General features: G+C 49.8%; 2 protein-coding genes across 2 annotated transcripts in view; one reads left to right on the forward strand and one right to left on the reverse strand.

The window, feature by feature from the left end:
• Positions 1–17,385, reverse strand: part of PSMG4 (proteasome assembly chaperone 4) — a 73,314-nt gene that overhangs the window by 47,139 nt on the left and 8,790 nt on the right. The gene's annotated exons all lie outside the window — the stretch shown is intronic.
• On the forward strand, positions 13,664–15,288 carry LOC309813399 (tubulin beta-4B chain-like). Its single transcript, XM_082638261.1, has 2 exons — positions 13,664–14,024; positions 14,363–15,288. The coding sequence occupies exons 1-2, from the start codon at positions 13,823–13,825 to the stop codon at positions 14,479–14,481; spliced, it is 321 nt and encodes a 106-aa protein (XP_082494387.1). The 5' UTR covers positions 13,664–13,822; the 3' UTR covers positions 14,482–15,288.

The raw sequence follows: 17,385 nt of genomic DNA on the forward strand, positions 1-17,385 counted from the left end.
AGATTTGGATATAATGAGATGAAAAGGGAATTCAGATGCTCCGCAGCTTCTAAAACTAGTTCTGTCTTGCTTCACCAAATGTTTGAAGCAGCTAATATTTACTGATTTTGGCAGCTTTGTAACCATTTCACTCTTATGCCCCTGAATTGCTAAAAATCACTTCTTTCTTTTTATGAGAAAAGGGTTTTGGAAAATATTTTATTTGCTTGCTCTTCTCTTGAAACCCTCCACTCACAACCTCCACACCCATTCAAAAACCACACACATGGAAACACAAAAGACCCCAAAGAGCCAAAACAATCTTGAGAAAGAATGAAGCTGGAAGAATCATGCTCCCTGACTTCAGACTACACTACAAAGCTTCAGTAATCAAAACACTATGGTACTGGCACAAAAACAGACACATAGATCAATGGAACAGGATAGAGAGCCCAGAAGTAAACCCACATACTTATGGTCAATTAGTCTACAAAAAAGGAGGCAAGAATATACAATGGAGAAAAGACAGCCTCTTCAATACGTGGTGCTGGGAAAACTGGACAGCTATATGTAAAAGAATGAAATTAGAACATTCTCTAACACCACAGACAAAAATAAGCTCAAGATGGATTAAAGACCTAGATATAAGATCAGAAATCATAAAACTCCTAGTAGAATACACAGGCAGAACACTCTGATATACATAACAGCAATATGTTTTTAGATCTGTCTCCTAAAGGGAAGAAAATAAACACAAAAATAAACAAATGGGACCTAATTAAACTTAAAAGCTTTTGCACATAAAAGGAAACCACAGACAAAATGAAAAGACAACCTACTGAATGGGAGAAAACATTTGCAAATGATATGACTAATAAAGGGTTAATATCCAACATATATAAACAGCTCATACAACTTAACATCAAAAAAAACCAACTCGATTAAAAAATGGGCAGAAGACCGTAACAGACATTTTTCCAAAAAGGACATTCAGATGGCCAACAGACCATGAAAAGATGCTCAATATCATTAATCATCAGGGAAATGCAAATCAAAACCACAATGAGATATCACCTCCCACTGATGATGTCTCATGATGTCAGAATGGCTATCATCAGAAAGAACACAAATAACAAATGTTGGCAAAGATGTGGGGAAAAGGGAACGCTTGTACATTGTTGGTGGGAATGTAAATTGGTGCAGTCACTGTGGAAACAGTATGAGGTTTCACAAAAAACTAAAAATAGAACAACTATTTGACTGAGCAATTCCACTCCTGGGTATAGATCTGAAAAACAAAAACTCTAATTTGAAAAGATACATGCACCCCAATGTTCACAGCAGCGTTATCTACAATTGCCAAGAAATGGAAGCAACCTAAGTATCCATCAATAGATGAATGGATAAAGATGAATGTGTGAGCACATATTCATAAAGATGAATGTGCGCGCGTGCACACGCACACACACACACACACACACACACAATGGAATACTACTCAGCCATGAAAAAGAATGAAACTTTGCCATTTGCATTACCCTCTGTGAAAAGCATCAAGAAACATAAACAAATAAGTGTGGCTGTGTGCCAATAAAACTTAACTTATAGCACCTTTTTTGTAATAAACTTTTTGTAAATGACTGCTGACTTCTGCTCTATTACATTAAAATCTATTGGTCTATCTTGCACTTGGAATGGATGATTTTGACCATGCAGATGCCCTGAAAGGGTTTTAGGGACCCCCAGGGGGTCACTAGATCACACTTTGAGAACTACTGCTCCAATATTCTTGTTTCACAAGGTAATAAGTTTCTTAAGATGAAAGCTACTTTCAGTTGGACCTTCTGTTTCTTGCAGCCAAAAGCATCTTCGCTGATAAACTCCTAGGTAGTTTCTCAAGCCAGAAATCGGAATACCAGCTTCTATCTTGGATCCTGGGAAATGGCAAAGCCCAACACATTTCCTCCTACCAGTTTGCTGTGCCGGCAGGAGAGGAGAAATTGCAGATGCATGTCCAGACTTGGAAGGTCCCAAGACCCCCCGGGAGCCTTGCTGGGCCCCAGAACACTGCAAGAGAGCTTCAGAAAGCTTCCATGTTTTCACTGGGAGGAGCATATGTAGCTGGGAGAGAGCCAGGAGAACCAAAGAGACATTGTTTAGACAACAGGTGTACTAGTCAGGGTTCTCCAGAGAAGAGCCAACAGACTAAGGAGTTGCGGGCCAGGGAAGCCCCACCACCCGCCATCTGCAAGCTGGAGGTGCAGGAGAGCTGGTGGTGTGGCTCCAGTCTGAGCCCAAAGGCCTGAGAATCCTGACAGTCGGTGGTATAGGCCCCAGGCTGAGGGCAGAAGACCGATGTCCCAGCTCAACAGTCGGGCAGACAGAGCAAATTCTCCTTCCTCCATCTTTCTGTTCTATTCAGACCTCCGAAGGATTGGGTGACGCCCATCACATTGGGAAAAGAAGTTTGCTTCACTCACTTTGCTGATTAAAATGCTGATGTCATCCAGAATCACCATCCCAGACACACCTAGAATCACATGTAACCAACTACCTGGGCACCCCATGGTCCAGTCACATTGACACGTACAATTAACTGTCACAACGGGACCCGGAGGAGAAGTCAGCACGAACTCTCTCCTGGGGGACGACAGGGGATGTGGGTAGATGACAGGGAAGAGGGAGAGCAAGACCCCCTCTTTGGGATGCTCTGGCACCACATATACCAGCTCTAACGTGGAACCAGCCTCAGGGAGGAGTGGGGAGGGTGAAACCCCCAGTTGACAGAGGGTCTTCTGAATTGACAAAGATTAACCTACGTCGACTAAGTTGAGGCTGTCTTTTCCGTCAAACAGAGTCGGGGGCTCTTGAGATAGAAACTAAGGTTGATTTTAGAAAATTTAGGAAAGTTTAAAAAACTTTAATAAACATACATTTTTAGTTTATGTGCTAAAAATTCATCTTCTCTAACAATGGACATCATCAAATTCAAAACTTTTGCCACCCTGATGAAAAATGATCTCACTCCTATTTTATTTATATTTCCTAATTATCAGCAAGGATAAGCACCATTCATATGTCATCGGAGGCATTATTTTTGAACCCACTACAGTGCTTTTGAATTCTGTGCAATTAATGTTCACAAAATAGGACACTCTAGGATCTGAAGATGAACCCATGGGCACAGAAATGGGTGCTGCTATTTTTACCTTTAAATTGAGTAGATTCACAGTTTGTCCAACATTAAGTAGACTGCTTACGGGATGAACTCTTCTAGTTCAAGCTGACCTCTGTCTTTGTGTGCCCTGCTCACCATGGACATTGAACTTTGTTCCAACACGCACCCCTCCCTGCCCACCTTCCTGATCTCTGCATCAGCACCTGCTGGAGCCAAGGCCACGGCATCAGGCTGTGTTCAGGATTCTGCTACTTCCAAAGCCTCTCTTCTCTTTCCCAACATTCTAATAAGAGCACCACGCACGTCTCTGAATCTGGACTCCACGTGGACTGAGGCAAGTCATTCTCCAGGCTGTGCTATTTCTTCTCTATATTAAACAGCCTCCATTTGCTTGCCTGCAGGGGTCATACTTATTTATAAGTTACTTTTATTAAAAACAAAATGCTAGGGGCTTCCCTGGTGGCGCAGTGGTTGAGCGTCCACCTGCTGATGCAGGGGACACGGGTTCGTGCCCCGGTCCGGGAAGATCCCATGTGCCGCAGAGCGGCTGGGCCCGTGAGCCATGGCCGCTGAGCCTGCGCGTCCGGAGCCTGTGCTCCACAACGGGAGAGGCCACGGCAGTGAGAGGCCCGCGTACCGCAAAAAAAAAAAAAAAAAAAAAAAAAAAATGCTACACGGGATAAAGAAGGCTGCCTGGAGTCTCACCACTGTAATGCAAGAGTTTCTTTCTTTTTTTTTTAATTTTAGCGTCTAATCCTTCCTCAACAGCAGACTTTTACATGTTGATAATGCTGTATCATTACCTAAGTATTTCCCTTGTAAGCACTGGACATCCATCTGCTATGTTTAGTCTACAAACATGATAAATCATAAAAACAATGGTATTACAAATTTGCATAATCCTTGGCTGTTTGTAGAATTCAAATACCATCACATCTCTTCATTTTCCTTTTTTCATTGATTTATTTTCATTTTACTTATTTATTCATGTGTTTATTCAACAAATTATTTATGGTGCTGGGCAATGGGGGTTCACCTATAAATAAGACAAGACACTGTCCCTGCCCTTAAGAACCTCACAGTCTGGGAGGGGAGACAGACACCATCGTGTGATTTCCACGCATTTACCCATTTGAGCCAGGCATTCACGTTATATTTGCACAAGCATCAAAACAGAGAATATCTGTTTTTTAAATGATTTGCTGTTCACATACAAGTGGCCAGAAGAGTGGCTGTCCTGTGTGTGTTTTAGCTGATGGAGTTATTTCCTCAAGGCTATAATAAAAGCAGAACCACGAAAGGGACATGAAGACTCGCCATCCACTCTTGGGGTTTAATCTGCAGACACCACTCCCGCCCTCTTACTGCGGCAGGACGGCCAGTCAGATAAAAACGCTCTTTTCAATGAGAAAAACAATTAAGCACTGAATATGTGAGAACAAGAAAAAGCGAGATAAAAAAAGAACACACCAGCTGGCTTTGTGAGACATACTTCTAACGGGTGGATGTGAATGCAGCTTTCTCACCAGAGTCCACCCTTTCTGGACTCTTCCACATTAATAAGGAGGAAGTCGGCAAGACAGTTAAGAAACTACCACTTATTCTAGAGTTTAACTCTAGGCCCGTTATGGGGAAAACTGTTTCACGTCTCAGACCTAGAACTAATCAACCCTTGAAAAAACTTATTTAAAAAATAAAACTTAAAACCTACAAGCTGAAAGAAGAGCAGCCAACCCTAACCCTCGTGTGCCTTTCTCTAATTTCAACCGTTATTAATGTTTTGCTCACTTTGCGGCACTGGCTTGCGTGTATATTTTTTGCTGAATTATTTGAACACAGATTACAGACATCGCAACACTCCCCCTGAAGTGTCAGAGCACACCTCCTGAGGACAAAGACACCCTCTCCCACGACTGCCGTGCTGCTACCACACCCAGGAAGCGTGTCACCAGTTCACAGGCTCACCTAATATCCAGCTGCACTGCCCGGGAGTCGTGTGCCGGCTGGAACTGGCTGCCGGCCCTGCCGCCTGGGCACTGAGCCCTGTCTCCACCCTGTCCACTGCCTTCCACAACCAAAAGCCCGACTTGGGGATGAGACTGTCCAGAGACGTGCCAGGCACCTTTGCCCAGCAGCTCAGACCCCTGATGCAGACGCCTCCCCACACCCGCATCACCGAGGCCACGTCCCGACCCTGTGGGCCACCCTGACCCGGCCCGCACTGCAGCTGTGCAGGCGTATTTCAAATGGCAAGTGAAGATGTTAATCGTGCATCACAGGACTGGACACAGACATTCCGACCGCTGCCTGCACAAAACGCTGCCGAGAAAAACGGCTCTCAGCAGCAACGCCCGGGAGCTCACATTTCACTAATATTTATGTCAGAAGAGAGGTGCTCATAACAGCAAATGCGTTTCAGCTTCGTAGAAAAGGGTAAGGAAATGCTCTGGATGGAGGAAGATCAAACCGTTGAAGGCGGGAGGGAGGGGCTGCCCCATTCTCCTGTTCCTCGCCTATCTCCCCCCTTCCCAAGCCTGTCCCAGTATCAGGGCAGGGGGTCAAATTCCTGAGGTCCCAGCGGCCACCTGCAGGGACCATCACAGGGCAAGCACGATGACAAAGACTCAGCGCCAGGGTGACCGGGCCCATGGCACAGACACTTGCTGGCCCTGGTCCCTGTCCTGGTCACTTGCAGGTCAGGGCAGGATGAGGACTCTGCAGAGCCGCTGCCCGAGGGGAAGAGGTCCTGGGGTCAAGGGCACAGGCTCTTTGGAAGTTCTCACGGCTGTGGCGCCAGCAAAGGGAGCCTGCTGTGAAGACAGAAAGCCTGAGCAAAAGGGAAAGGCAGGGAGTGAATAAAAATAGAAACAGGCTCACTGCTCTGACAGGCGAGACGCTCAATGAATGCGGTCCTTCAGTGAGCAGAAGTATCTTGTTGGAAATTTAATCCCACCGGCAAGCTTTGGGCTTTCTGTTTTTGCCCACAGTGACGCCCCAACAAAGGGCTGCAGAGCTGCTGATGCAGGAAAAGAGGGAAAGAGTGGACACTGGATGGACCACCCCCCTTCCTTTCATGCAGACAGTCCTGTGGGCTGTGTGGTGGTTACCTAGGAAACAGCGTGGATGTGAAACTCCAGGAAATGCGTGGTGCGGCGGCAGGAGATGCAATTGATTTTTTTTTTTTTTTTTTTTGCTGGCATTGCGTGACGCCAGGCCATTCTTAACCTCTCTGCACCAGTTTCCTCACGTCCGAGGAGGAGATCAGATCTACCTTGTGTGTGTGCGAGTGTGCATGAGCACGTGTGTGTGTGTAAAGCGCCTCGGCCGGCTGGTGGACACAGGAGGAGCGCTCAGTGTGGAGGTTTTCCTTTCTGTGTCCACTCACCAGGCACCACTGAATAACTCTGAATAACTGGGATGAAGATCTGACAGAGAAAGAGCTGAGGTGATACGTGTGAAGAGCAGGCACCGTGAACCAGGGTTCGTCCTCTCCACCGCTGGGGACCTCCCACCACCATACGAGGGAGCATGACTAACCTGATGGGTGACAGACTGTTGGCCCAGCTGACGTCACACTGACAGCCAGACAAGACAGTGAGTCACTGGACCAGCGAGCCGCCGACCACCAGCCCTAGTGAAGTTGCCCAGGACACGGGACCCCAGAGGGACTGGCCCTGGACAAATCGCACTCAGCCACCCCTCAAACTTGTGCTTAATAATAAGTGCTTTGTCTTAATCCATCAAACTTGAGGGCGGTTAGTTACAGAGCAAAAGATAGCAGAGGGGCTTCCCTGGTGGCGCAGTGGTTGAGAGTCCACCGGCCGATGCAGGGGACACGGGTTCGTGCCCCGGTCCAGGAAGATCCCACATGCCACGGAGCGGCTGGGCCCGTGAGCCATGGCCGCTGAGCCTGCGCGTCCGGAGCCTGTGCTCCGCAACGGGAGAGGCCACAGCAGTGAGAGGCCCGTGTACCGCAAAAAAAAAAAAAAAAAAAAAAAAAAGATAGCAGAGATAATCACTATTATTAGTGCTTTCTTCCCGAGACAGCCATATTCCCCAGAATCCCCTCACCAACATCCTGTTCCCTACACCTGGCTGCCAGTGTGCTGAGAGCCAAGGAGAAGCCTGGGGGGTTCAGAATTCAGTAGTAAATACTCACCACGTCCCCTGAATAAATGAGGGCCAACTACAAAGTCTGGGCGGGGGGCACGGTGTCCACACAGAAGACTGCCCCCACTTCTGACAGGTACAAGTTTGAGGGGCCCCCCAAACCACCCTCAGTTTCAATAATCTTCCAGAAGGACTCACAGAACTCACTGAAAGCTGTTCTACTCCTGCTTATGGTTTATTACAGGGAAAGCACGTGGGTTAAAATCAGCCGAGGGAGGAGAAACATGGGAGGTATCCAGGAGTGTCCAACAGAAGGCCAAGGGCCCAGGGGTCCTCTCCCCGTGGGGACATGGACACATTAAGCCCCTGCCATCGATGTGAGACCACACGCATGGAGCATCGCCCAGGAGGTCGATGACCTGAGCCTGTGAGCCCGGAGTTCCTACTGGGGCTTGACCACCTCCCGGCCTACCCAGCAGCCTCTTGCGCCAGCTCCTCCTGGACGCTGAGGCCTTTGGTCTCTAGTTCCTGGGAGGTTTCACCTGGTACCGTGTGGCCCAGAGCCCCAACTGCAAGTCACTCCTTAGACACTCAGTGGCCAAAGCCCCCCAAGCAAACAGCGCACTCATATCAGGCAGGACATGCCAGGGGCCTGGAAATCACCTGCCAGCAGCCGAGGGAAGAGCCCAGACCTCTCCTGGGTAAGATTAATTCTTCACCACACAGGCCACCCCTGGCTTTTGGCCAAGGCGCTCTTACAGCAAAGCAGTCGTCTTTAGCATCTATACTTGATACAGTATTTATCAGACTGAGCAATAGGAAACAACTCATTGCTTTATCCTACAAGGCCAGTACATATATTTCCATCTTTCTGTACTAAGTGGATTACTCTTTTCCCCTCGAGATAAACTTGTACAGAAATACGCAGCATACAAATTAGCTGATGGGTGGGTCAACCCAGTTCCTCCCCAAGCCAGTCATTTTATTACATCCTGAACAGGATTTAACTCCATTTCTCATCATATTTGACCATTAACATCAGTATTATCATCAGACTTGTTTGCATAAAGTGGTTGAGTCTCACCAACAAGGCCAGCGTCACCCCTGTATCACAGTGTGGCAGCCTGACAAATGACAGTCAAAAGATGACACTTCATCAGAGTCCCACCGAGTCATCGACAACGGGGTCAGGGCATCATCCCAACCCACGATGCTCCCTGAGCCATGCCACTCAGCTCTGTAGGCTTCCACTCGACCAATCAGGTTCCAAAAGCAAGCATGGTGTCGGCAACAGACAGCCCCACCCTCTCAGGCAGCCGGTGCACCCGGGCTAAGCGGCCCCAACCACCTCGTGCTCCGAGTCTCTCTCAAGGCAGCCACATAAACGCTGCATTTCCTTCACTGCACAAACCACTTACTTACTCACTCCTTTATCCTCAGCTCCCGTTCCACACTGATCATTTGATTTTTAACAGACTTGTCCACCTCTATTTGGAAAGGATGCTAGGCTCAGCCCCTGTGCTGGGTTGGCAGCAGCAATGGTAGTCTGGCAAGTCCCCCCTTCAGTCCCCCCATCCTTTCTCGTAGGGGAGGGTCACGAGGCCCAGAAGGAGTGGGCTTTCCTGACCACCAGGCGACGCAGCTGCATATTCACTGTTAGCCCCGGTGTTGCCAGATAAGATCAAGGCACAACCCACCCGCTCTGGCCCTTAGGAATTCTGACATAAAGATGGGAGCGTACAGTGAGAGTTTCTTGCTTAGGCATCAACCCGACTACTGGCCAGTGGTTGCGGCCCTGGTCCCAGGACCACTGCATCCAGAAAAAGGAAGTTGAGGTGATGTGGGCAAGGGCTGTAGAGTCGTGTCAGCCTCCCTCCCGCTTGTACCCCAGATGCCACAGAAAAGTGGTGGAACCTCCCCGGTGGACCCTCCACGGCCCCCTTCCTGTGGAGTGTGAGCACACACTCACAGAGGTGTGTAAGCCGGCCCTCCCTGCCTGAATCATTGCCTGTTCCAGTGATCTACCCAACTATTTCTCAGGATGAGAGTGGGGTGCTCGATCTGAAGACATGGGACTCCGCGGTCCGAACTGGTACAGTACCTCCTACTCCAGTCCTCTTACAGTATTTTGCACAACTGCCTCTTCCGGCAGGCATGCAAAACCTAACCCAGAGTGTCTACGACCATGGCGGGGTGGGGGGAGCAGCAACAGCCCCCCCTGACGGCCATGCACGGCTGCATTTTGTGCCTCAGGAGGAGTATGTCTAGATTCAGCCCATCTCTGCATTGCTGTGGTACCCACACATCCACCGAGTTCGTGGACCCACGAGGCCACCTCAAGAATGGCCACCTGCCTGTCCCAACCTCTCCCGATCCCCAAACAGGGAGCTTCTCATGGGCAGCGAGCACGCCCTACACGGATGCACCCCTCAAACTCCCAGAGTGACTTCTACAGGGCTGTGCCCCATGCGGGCGGCCCTCTAACATGCCAGGCTCCGCCGCCCGTCTGCCTGACCCTAGGGCCAGGCCATTGGCCACAACCTCTGAGTCATTAAAAGCCCAAACATAGAGGCAAATACCCTGCCTTCCAGGCCACTGAGTTGACTGCTTTCTTCCTCCTTCAGTTAGAGCGGCAGACGGGATGCTGTGCGTTCGCTTCCTAACTGCCAGCCACAATCCAAGCAGCCCTTTGCTGGTCAGGACAGCTGTTGACAGGGCAAACCAGGTGGCTGTAGAGTCCAGCAGCACCTCAGGCGGCTCCAGAGTCAGTCCTGGGGAAGGTGCCCTCTCCTCCTCGAGTTCCGTCAGCACCCTTTCCTGTACAAACCATTTCCATCCACTACAGGACACTCTCTGCACGCCCCTCTCTAGAGAGCATTTCTCTGATGTCACCCAAGACATTACAGGTCTTTCAGGTTCCAAGGTTATCTTAGGTCCTTCAGCCATCGGGGCAGTTTCAAGTAACATCCAACAGCAGGCTAGGAATGATCTTTGCAATGGAAATTTTCTGGAATTCTCCAGTGGGAATCCCAGCGGTCACTGCCAGATGGGATTCCCAGGCTTCCGCCATAAGCCCCGGTCTGCACCCCACACGGGTCGCTGTACAGATCATCTCTCCGTACTTCGGCCCGGTCACATGAGCAAGCTGGAGGCTTCAGGCAATTTCGGTGACTACTGCTTGTTTGTCAAATCAACAGTGATAAAGCTGGGAGTGGCTTTACCTGCCTCCTGTTTTATAATACTAGGTAGGGGAGGCATTCTCCAGTCAGATACAACATCCGCCCCATGAAACATTCAGGTAAAGGACACACAACCACTTCACAGAATCTGCTGGAACATTTCAGTTTTCATCCAAACTTTCCCCTCAGTCCCACGGACTCTTTTCTCCCTGTATCCTCTGAATCTAATCTGCAGCGGAGCGCACGGGCCTCCGTGTCCAGGATCTCCCAGAGCATCTCTCCCCCCCACCCCACGCCGAGACTCCTGCTCCCTCACAGGCACACACCCTGGGCTCCCAGCTCGGGGCAGGGGAGGGGGATTGCCCAAGGGACCTGGGCTCTTAGCCAGTCTGCGCCTTGATTAGACTATGGGGCCGTCACCTCATGAAATTCTTGGTCAGCTGTCTCATTGTCATCTGTGCCTTCCAGCTTTTAAAATTCCAAGGTGAACGAAGCAGATTTAAGGCCCTTCACTGTGGAGGAACCAGCAGAGGCTCCCATGGGTCCACCCGACTTCTGAGAGCGCTGCAGTGAGATCTTTATTCTGATCCCATCAACGTCTGCTTAGTTTATCCAATAGTAACCGCTCACAGATTTGAACCCCACTGGGACTGGCTCGGACTTTCCCCTTTGTCTCTTCCCCATTATCTTGCAGATCTCAGCCATCTGTGTCTTTGGTGGCAGCCCTGAGTTAGCTCAGAGCAGCCTGAATCCAAGCGTGGCTCAGCCTCAAGGTCCATCCTAACACCCCACTTTCGCTTTGGTTATTGCAGGGAACAACCACGCAGGGACGGACACTCATTCGCTTGTTCTTTGTTGCTCCGCATTTTCTCACGCGTCCAGTGAGCTAACCGCTCAGGGGCTGGAGCCATCGTGTCACTTGTACCTCCCATAACTAAGTGCAGCACGGCTCCCGTTCTACACCTCAGCTGACCTGTGGTCCCCTAGGAACCACAGGCTCATCACCCTCCACCCCATCGTCCTCCCTCTTCTTGAACCATATGTTTCCGTGAGTCAGAGTCACACGAGCAAATGTCACTTCTGACACCAACTGGGAAGCATCTGGGCCAACTGTGAGGTTAGAGGAAACGATCTCCAAGACTATTCTTGCTTCTGATACCAACTGCAAGATCAAAGGTCCCCAACAGCACCCTTAGGTTTGATAATTCACTAGGAGGACTCAGAACTTTACCGAAAGCTGGTATACTCACAGTTACAGTTCTGTTTTGTTCTCACAGGGAAAGGATACAGACTAAGATCAGCCAAGGGAAGAATGCAAAGGGCTGAGTCCAGAGCGGAACCAAACACAGGGTTGTCCTTCCATGGAGTCAGGACACGTCACTTCCCTGCATCCACGTGTGACATTGTGCACGGAGTATTGCCAGCCTGGGACGCTCACCTGAAGCTCCGTGTTCAGAGTTTGTCTTGGGCTTCAGGGGCGTGTTTGTGGACATCCCAGCCCACAGGCCAAACCCCACTACTCCCTCTCCCCACACGGCCTCCCCTTGGTCCTAGAGGTGCACACGGCAGGCATCTTTTTTGTACTAAGTTTCAATAACCTGCCCTCAGGAAGACCCTGGGAGAGAGGCTCATCTCAGTGCTAGAAGTGGGCTTGGAGCAGACTGGGCAGGAAACTCAGACATCCTAGGATGTGGGACATGGTGCAGGGTCTGGTGGATATGACCTCTTGGTTCTACAAATGTCTCCCATGGGGCAGGGCATGGCCAAAACTGGGAAGCTCATGCCTGCGGTTGGATCAGATCCTGTTACTAGCGAATCTTACTGGCCCTTATCAAATCTTTAACCAGACTGCTTTCTGTCATCACCATAACTGTACCATCACCTCTGATTTCAGCTTTCAGGCACTAGATGATCCAAAAGCTATCTGTGGCTATCTTCATGGAACAGAAGCATGGCACAGCTACAAGTCTACATGCAGAATCCTGGCTGCAGGAAGAAGCCCCGACCTTCCTTCCTTGCCAGGTTCTCAAGAAGCCTTAGAACAAGAGGCTAAGGGATTGGGAGGGCTCTCAGAAGGCTTGACGGCTGCAGATCACGTGTGGACACGTGTGTCTGTAGCTGCTGCCGGTGGGCCACGCAGGCAGTTTGCCAGAACCTCTATGCTTTCCTGCTCCGCTTCAGGAAGTGACCAGCACCGTGGACAGTCTTACCGAGGACACATCAACACGAGAGAACTCCAGGAACTCAGTGAACGGTCCTCAACAGTGGTCTGCCATTGGACATGGTCTGGGCTGCCCAAAGGGTCAGGAGTAACGGCTGCGCATGCAATCCCATAAACGTCTATGCCGCCGCCCAAAATATTTACTGCAAACCGAGAAATCCATCAAACTGCCACTGTCGCTCTCACTCTGCCATTTAAATATGCTCCAGGACCAACACCTCAGAGCCTTCTCAACCAGCTGCTTTCCAACTTCAGATTGTGTTTTTACTCCCTAATTTAACCTGCAATATTTTTAAAAAATAATATTCCTAAGCATACCTTTTGTGAAACCCCTGGTCTCTAAGAGCCTCTAACACCTGCCAGGCCAGGAACATGCTCAGCACATGGTAACAGCTGGTCCTTCAGGGCCACCAAGAACCTGGAAGCCCACCCAGCCCTGACAACTAACCAAACCCACATCAACCTCACACTGTTATTCATCCCTAGTAGCGTTTAACCACAGATTTTGTCTGTATAAAACAACAGGGGCAACGACCAGGTGTTCACAATTGCCCACCTCTTACCAAGCTTCAGTCGGTCCCGCCTCCATGGACCCCAGGCTGAAGCAAGCACACAGGTGACCGCTGTACCTGTAACAGTCAGGCTGAGGGTCTGCTGACGACAGAACACTGTTCCGGCTGCAGCAAGCTGATTTCACATCGGCTTGTCCCACCCTCTCTCCCTCCCCGCCCACAAAGTCCGCGCTAGCCCTGTTCCCCGCTCCCTGCCAGAAAAAAGCCTGTTCTCTTTCATTCTGGACGCTTTGGCATATTTCTGAGATCGGAGCACTCTTCCTACAGTAACACTCTTTCTGATTAAAGCTGCTCCATCTCTAAGTCTGAATGTGCTTTACTGGACAGTAGGGTCGCAGCTCTGGCCACTGCCCCCAGGGCTGACCCGTCCGTCAGCTGGGATGCTGACACTCAGCCCTGCCTGGGGGTGACAGCCCCCGCGGCTGTGCCCACTCTCCTCCTTCAGGGCTCCTCCCAGCTTTTCAGCCTGTCGCCATAATATGGCTGATGCTCGGCGGATTCCCGAGCCCCTCAGCAGCAGCTGCTGGAGGATCGGGGCGGGCAGCTATTGGTCTGTCTGGGTCTCCTCGACTGTCTGACCGCAATGCCGCTGTTCCAAGGACAGGAGAGGAAGAAGAGGGCCATCTTTACTGATACTTCGGATGCCAGGCCGTCACGCGGTTTTCTTTATTTCCAGTTTTGGGAGGTCATCAGCGATGAGCATGGGATCGACCCCACGGGCAGTTACCATGGAGACAGTGACCTGCAGCTGGAGAGGATCAACGTGTACTACAATGAAGCTGCCGGTGATTACTGGAAGCTTTCCTGCCCCCTCAGCTTGCTTTCTGTTCTGCGGCAGACGCGGCAGATGTATTAGGAACATGCAAATGACAAAGAAAGGCTTCCTGCATGCATTTTTAACTGCTCAGAAACACACTTCAGAGTTCCTGAAGTCTCCTGCATGTTTGTCATGACGAGGCAGGCCATTATCTCCCTTTGTAGAGCAGAAACCGCCTCTATCTCCTACTTTTGTCTCATGCTGGAATTTTCCCTGCTGAACTCTGCCGTAAAAGGCCCAGAGAGCAGGGCGCTGTCTGCGATTCCTTTGCCTACCGCAGGTCTGAGTCCTACTCTGTCCCCGCAGGTAACAAATATGTGCCTCGGGCCATCCTGGTGGATCTGGAGCCGGGCACCATGGACTCGGTCAGGTCTGGACCCTTCGGCCAGATCTTCAGGCCGGACAACTTCGTCTTCGGTATGTAGCGTGGTCCCCGGGCACTGGATCGGGGGGCCCCCTTCCTCCTAAGCCCCGTGGAGGTCACAGCTCTCACTGCTGAGTGCCCCGCTGGAGGCTGCGTGTCCACAGAGGCCCTGAGTCCTGGCCTAACTGCCCCCGGTCCACTGGCTGTCACTCCTCTGGCCCCTCTCCGCACAGCTCAAAGGACGGGGTCCGCCTGCAGAGGGTCCGTCCCACGGCAGAGCAGCCTGGGGTGGGCAGAGAATAAAGAGCAAAGGGAAGCTTCCAACAGCAGCTCCCAGGTGACTGGTCATCTCAGAGGACCAGTGACAACAGGCAAGCATTTCCTGAAGCGAAGTCCAAAGGCACAGGTTACGACGAGCAGCTGAGACAGCTGCTTGGAGCGGCCTCTTCTGATCACGTGTGCCTCCACCCTGCCTGTTCCTTGCAGCTGATTTATTTTAAATACTGAACGCAGGCCTGAGCAAACCGGCCGTGAACACGGGGCCCTTCCCCCAGAACCAGGCCCAGCCCCACCCAGTAAGGAAACGTCCTTCCCCTACGACCCAGCGCTACCGGCAGAGCCGCAGCGAGGGCGACGCCGTCTTTGCGGCCCCACAAGGAAGCAGGACAGCGTCACCTGAGTCGCCAGAATGAGGCGGCTGCCTGGAAGCTGACACGGTCAGAGCAGCGCTGTTGACAGCTCTCAGCTGGGAGCCACCCAGCCAGTTCTGGGCCCAGTGTCCCCCCACCCGACCTCAGATTGTAAAGGACTCAGATTCCTGTTTCATGGGGGTCCAGGAGGACACTGGAGATGCTCAGCTAGTGTAGAGAGCACCTGGGGAGCATGAAAATTGCAGGAACTGAAAAGCATGGAGCAGACAGCGTCACCAGCTAAGGGGCCCAACCAGGACCCCGGGCTACGTGGCCTGTGTCGCTAGACGGGGAGGTACCTCCGAATGAGCACCTCCATACTGACTGTCCTTCCCAGGCCCCCTTCTGCGTGTCCTGCCTGTAACAGCCCTCCGGAAGGACGATCAGGCAAGGACAGACTGGAGGCTAAATAGCCCAGCTTCCCTGACTCAGGGGGGCCACTCAGTGATGGGGTCTCTTACGGACGCCAGTGCGGAACGCCGCTTCCTTCCTTCCTTTCCCCGCTCCGTCCCCACTGCCCTCCCAGGCTTCCTGGGATCAGCCCCCTAACAAACTTCCACCCAAATCCTTGTCTCAGGCCCAGAAATAAATCCAACCACCTAGAGTCAATCTTCGACAAAGGAGGCAAGAATATACAACGGAGAAAAGACAGTCTCTTCAGCAAGTGGTGCTGGGAAAACTGGACAGCCGTGTGTAAATCAATGAAGTTAGAACACACCCTCCCAACATACAGAACAATAAACTTGAAATGGCTTAAAGACTTAAACACAGACATGACACCATAAAACTCCTAGAAGAGACCATAGGCAAAACATTCTCTGACATAAATCGTAGCAAAATTTTCTGAGGTCAGTCTCCCAAGGCAATAGAAATAAAATCAAAAATAAACAAATGGGACCTAATCAAATTTAAAAGCAAAGGAAACCGTAAACAAAATGAAAAGACAACCTATAGACTGGGAAAAAATACATGCAAATAATGCAACCGACGAGGGGTTAATTTCCAAAATACATAAACAGCTCATACAGCTCAATATCAAAAAAAGAACAAACAACTCAATCCAAAAATGAGAAGACCTAAACAGACATTTCTCCAAAGAAGATATACAGATGGCCAACAAACACATGAGAATATGCTCAATATCACCAATTATTAGAGAAATGCAAATCAAAACTAAAATGAGGTATCACCTCACACCAGTCAGAACGGCCATCATTAAAAAGTCTGCAAACAACAAATGCTGGAGACGGTGTGGAGAAGAGGGACCCCTCCTACACTGTTGGTGGGGCTGTGAATTGGTGCAGCCACCACAGAGAACAGTATGGAGGTTCCCAAAAAGCTAAAAACAGAGTTACCATATGGTCCCAGCAATTCAACTCCTGGGCATATATCTGGAAAAGACAAAAACTCTAATCCGAAAAGATACACGTACCCTAATGTCCATAGCAGCACTATTTACAATAACCAAGATATAAAAGCAACCTAAATGTCCATCCATGGATGAATGGATAAAGAAGATGTGGTACATATATATACAATGAAATATTACTCAGCCATAAAAAGAATGAAATTCTGCCATTTGCAGCAACATGGATGGACCTAGAGGATATTATACTAAGTGAAGTCAGACAGAGAAAGACAAATACTGTATGATATCACTTATATGTGGAATCTAAAAAAATAATACAAATGAATTTGTATTTGTCTGACTCACAGACATAGAAAACAAACTTATGGTTTCCAAAAGGGAAAGGGGGAGGGGGAGGGATAAATTAGGAGCTTGGGATTAACATATACACACTACTATATATAAAATAGATAAGCAACGAGGATTTCCTGCATAGCACAGGGAACTATATTCAACATCTTGTAATAACCTATAATGGAAAAGAATCGGAAAGAGAACTATATATTTATATAAAACTGAATCACTTTGCTGTTCACCTGAAACACAATACTGTAAATCAACTATACTTCAATAAAATAAATAAAATATTTAAAAAGAGCATTTTATAATTAAAACTGATGAACTAAAACCCTTGTTTCAGGGCAGGGGCACTGACCTCAGACCAAAGGGGAGGCAGTGGTGCACTTTTCGCGTGCACTGTGTGAGACACACTGCCGCAAGCCCGACGGCAGGCTCATAACAAACTTACGGCGTCTGACGGGGCGCAGCGGGTTCTCTGCTGGGGGCCATGCACAGCCGACCGTCCGGGCTGCTCCATCTGCAGCTCGGGTCCCCCAGCACCCCTCAGGTGGTTAGCAGAATCCAGTGG

This window comes from Mesoplodon mirus (assembly GCF_964341445.2).
Source record: "Mesoplodon mirus genome assembly, chromosome: 12".
Taxonomy (NCBI): Eukaryota; Metazoa; Chordata; class Mammalia; order Artiodactyla; family Ziphiidae; genus Mesoplodon; species Mesoplodon mirus.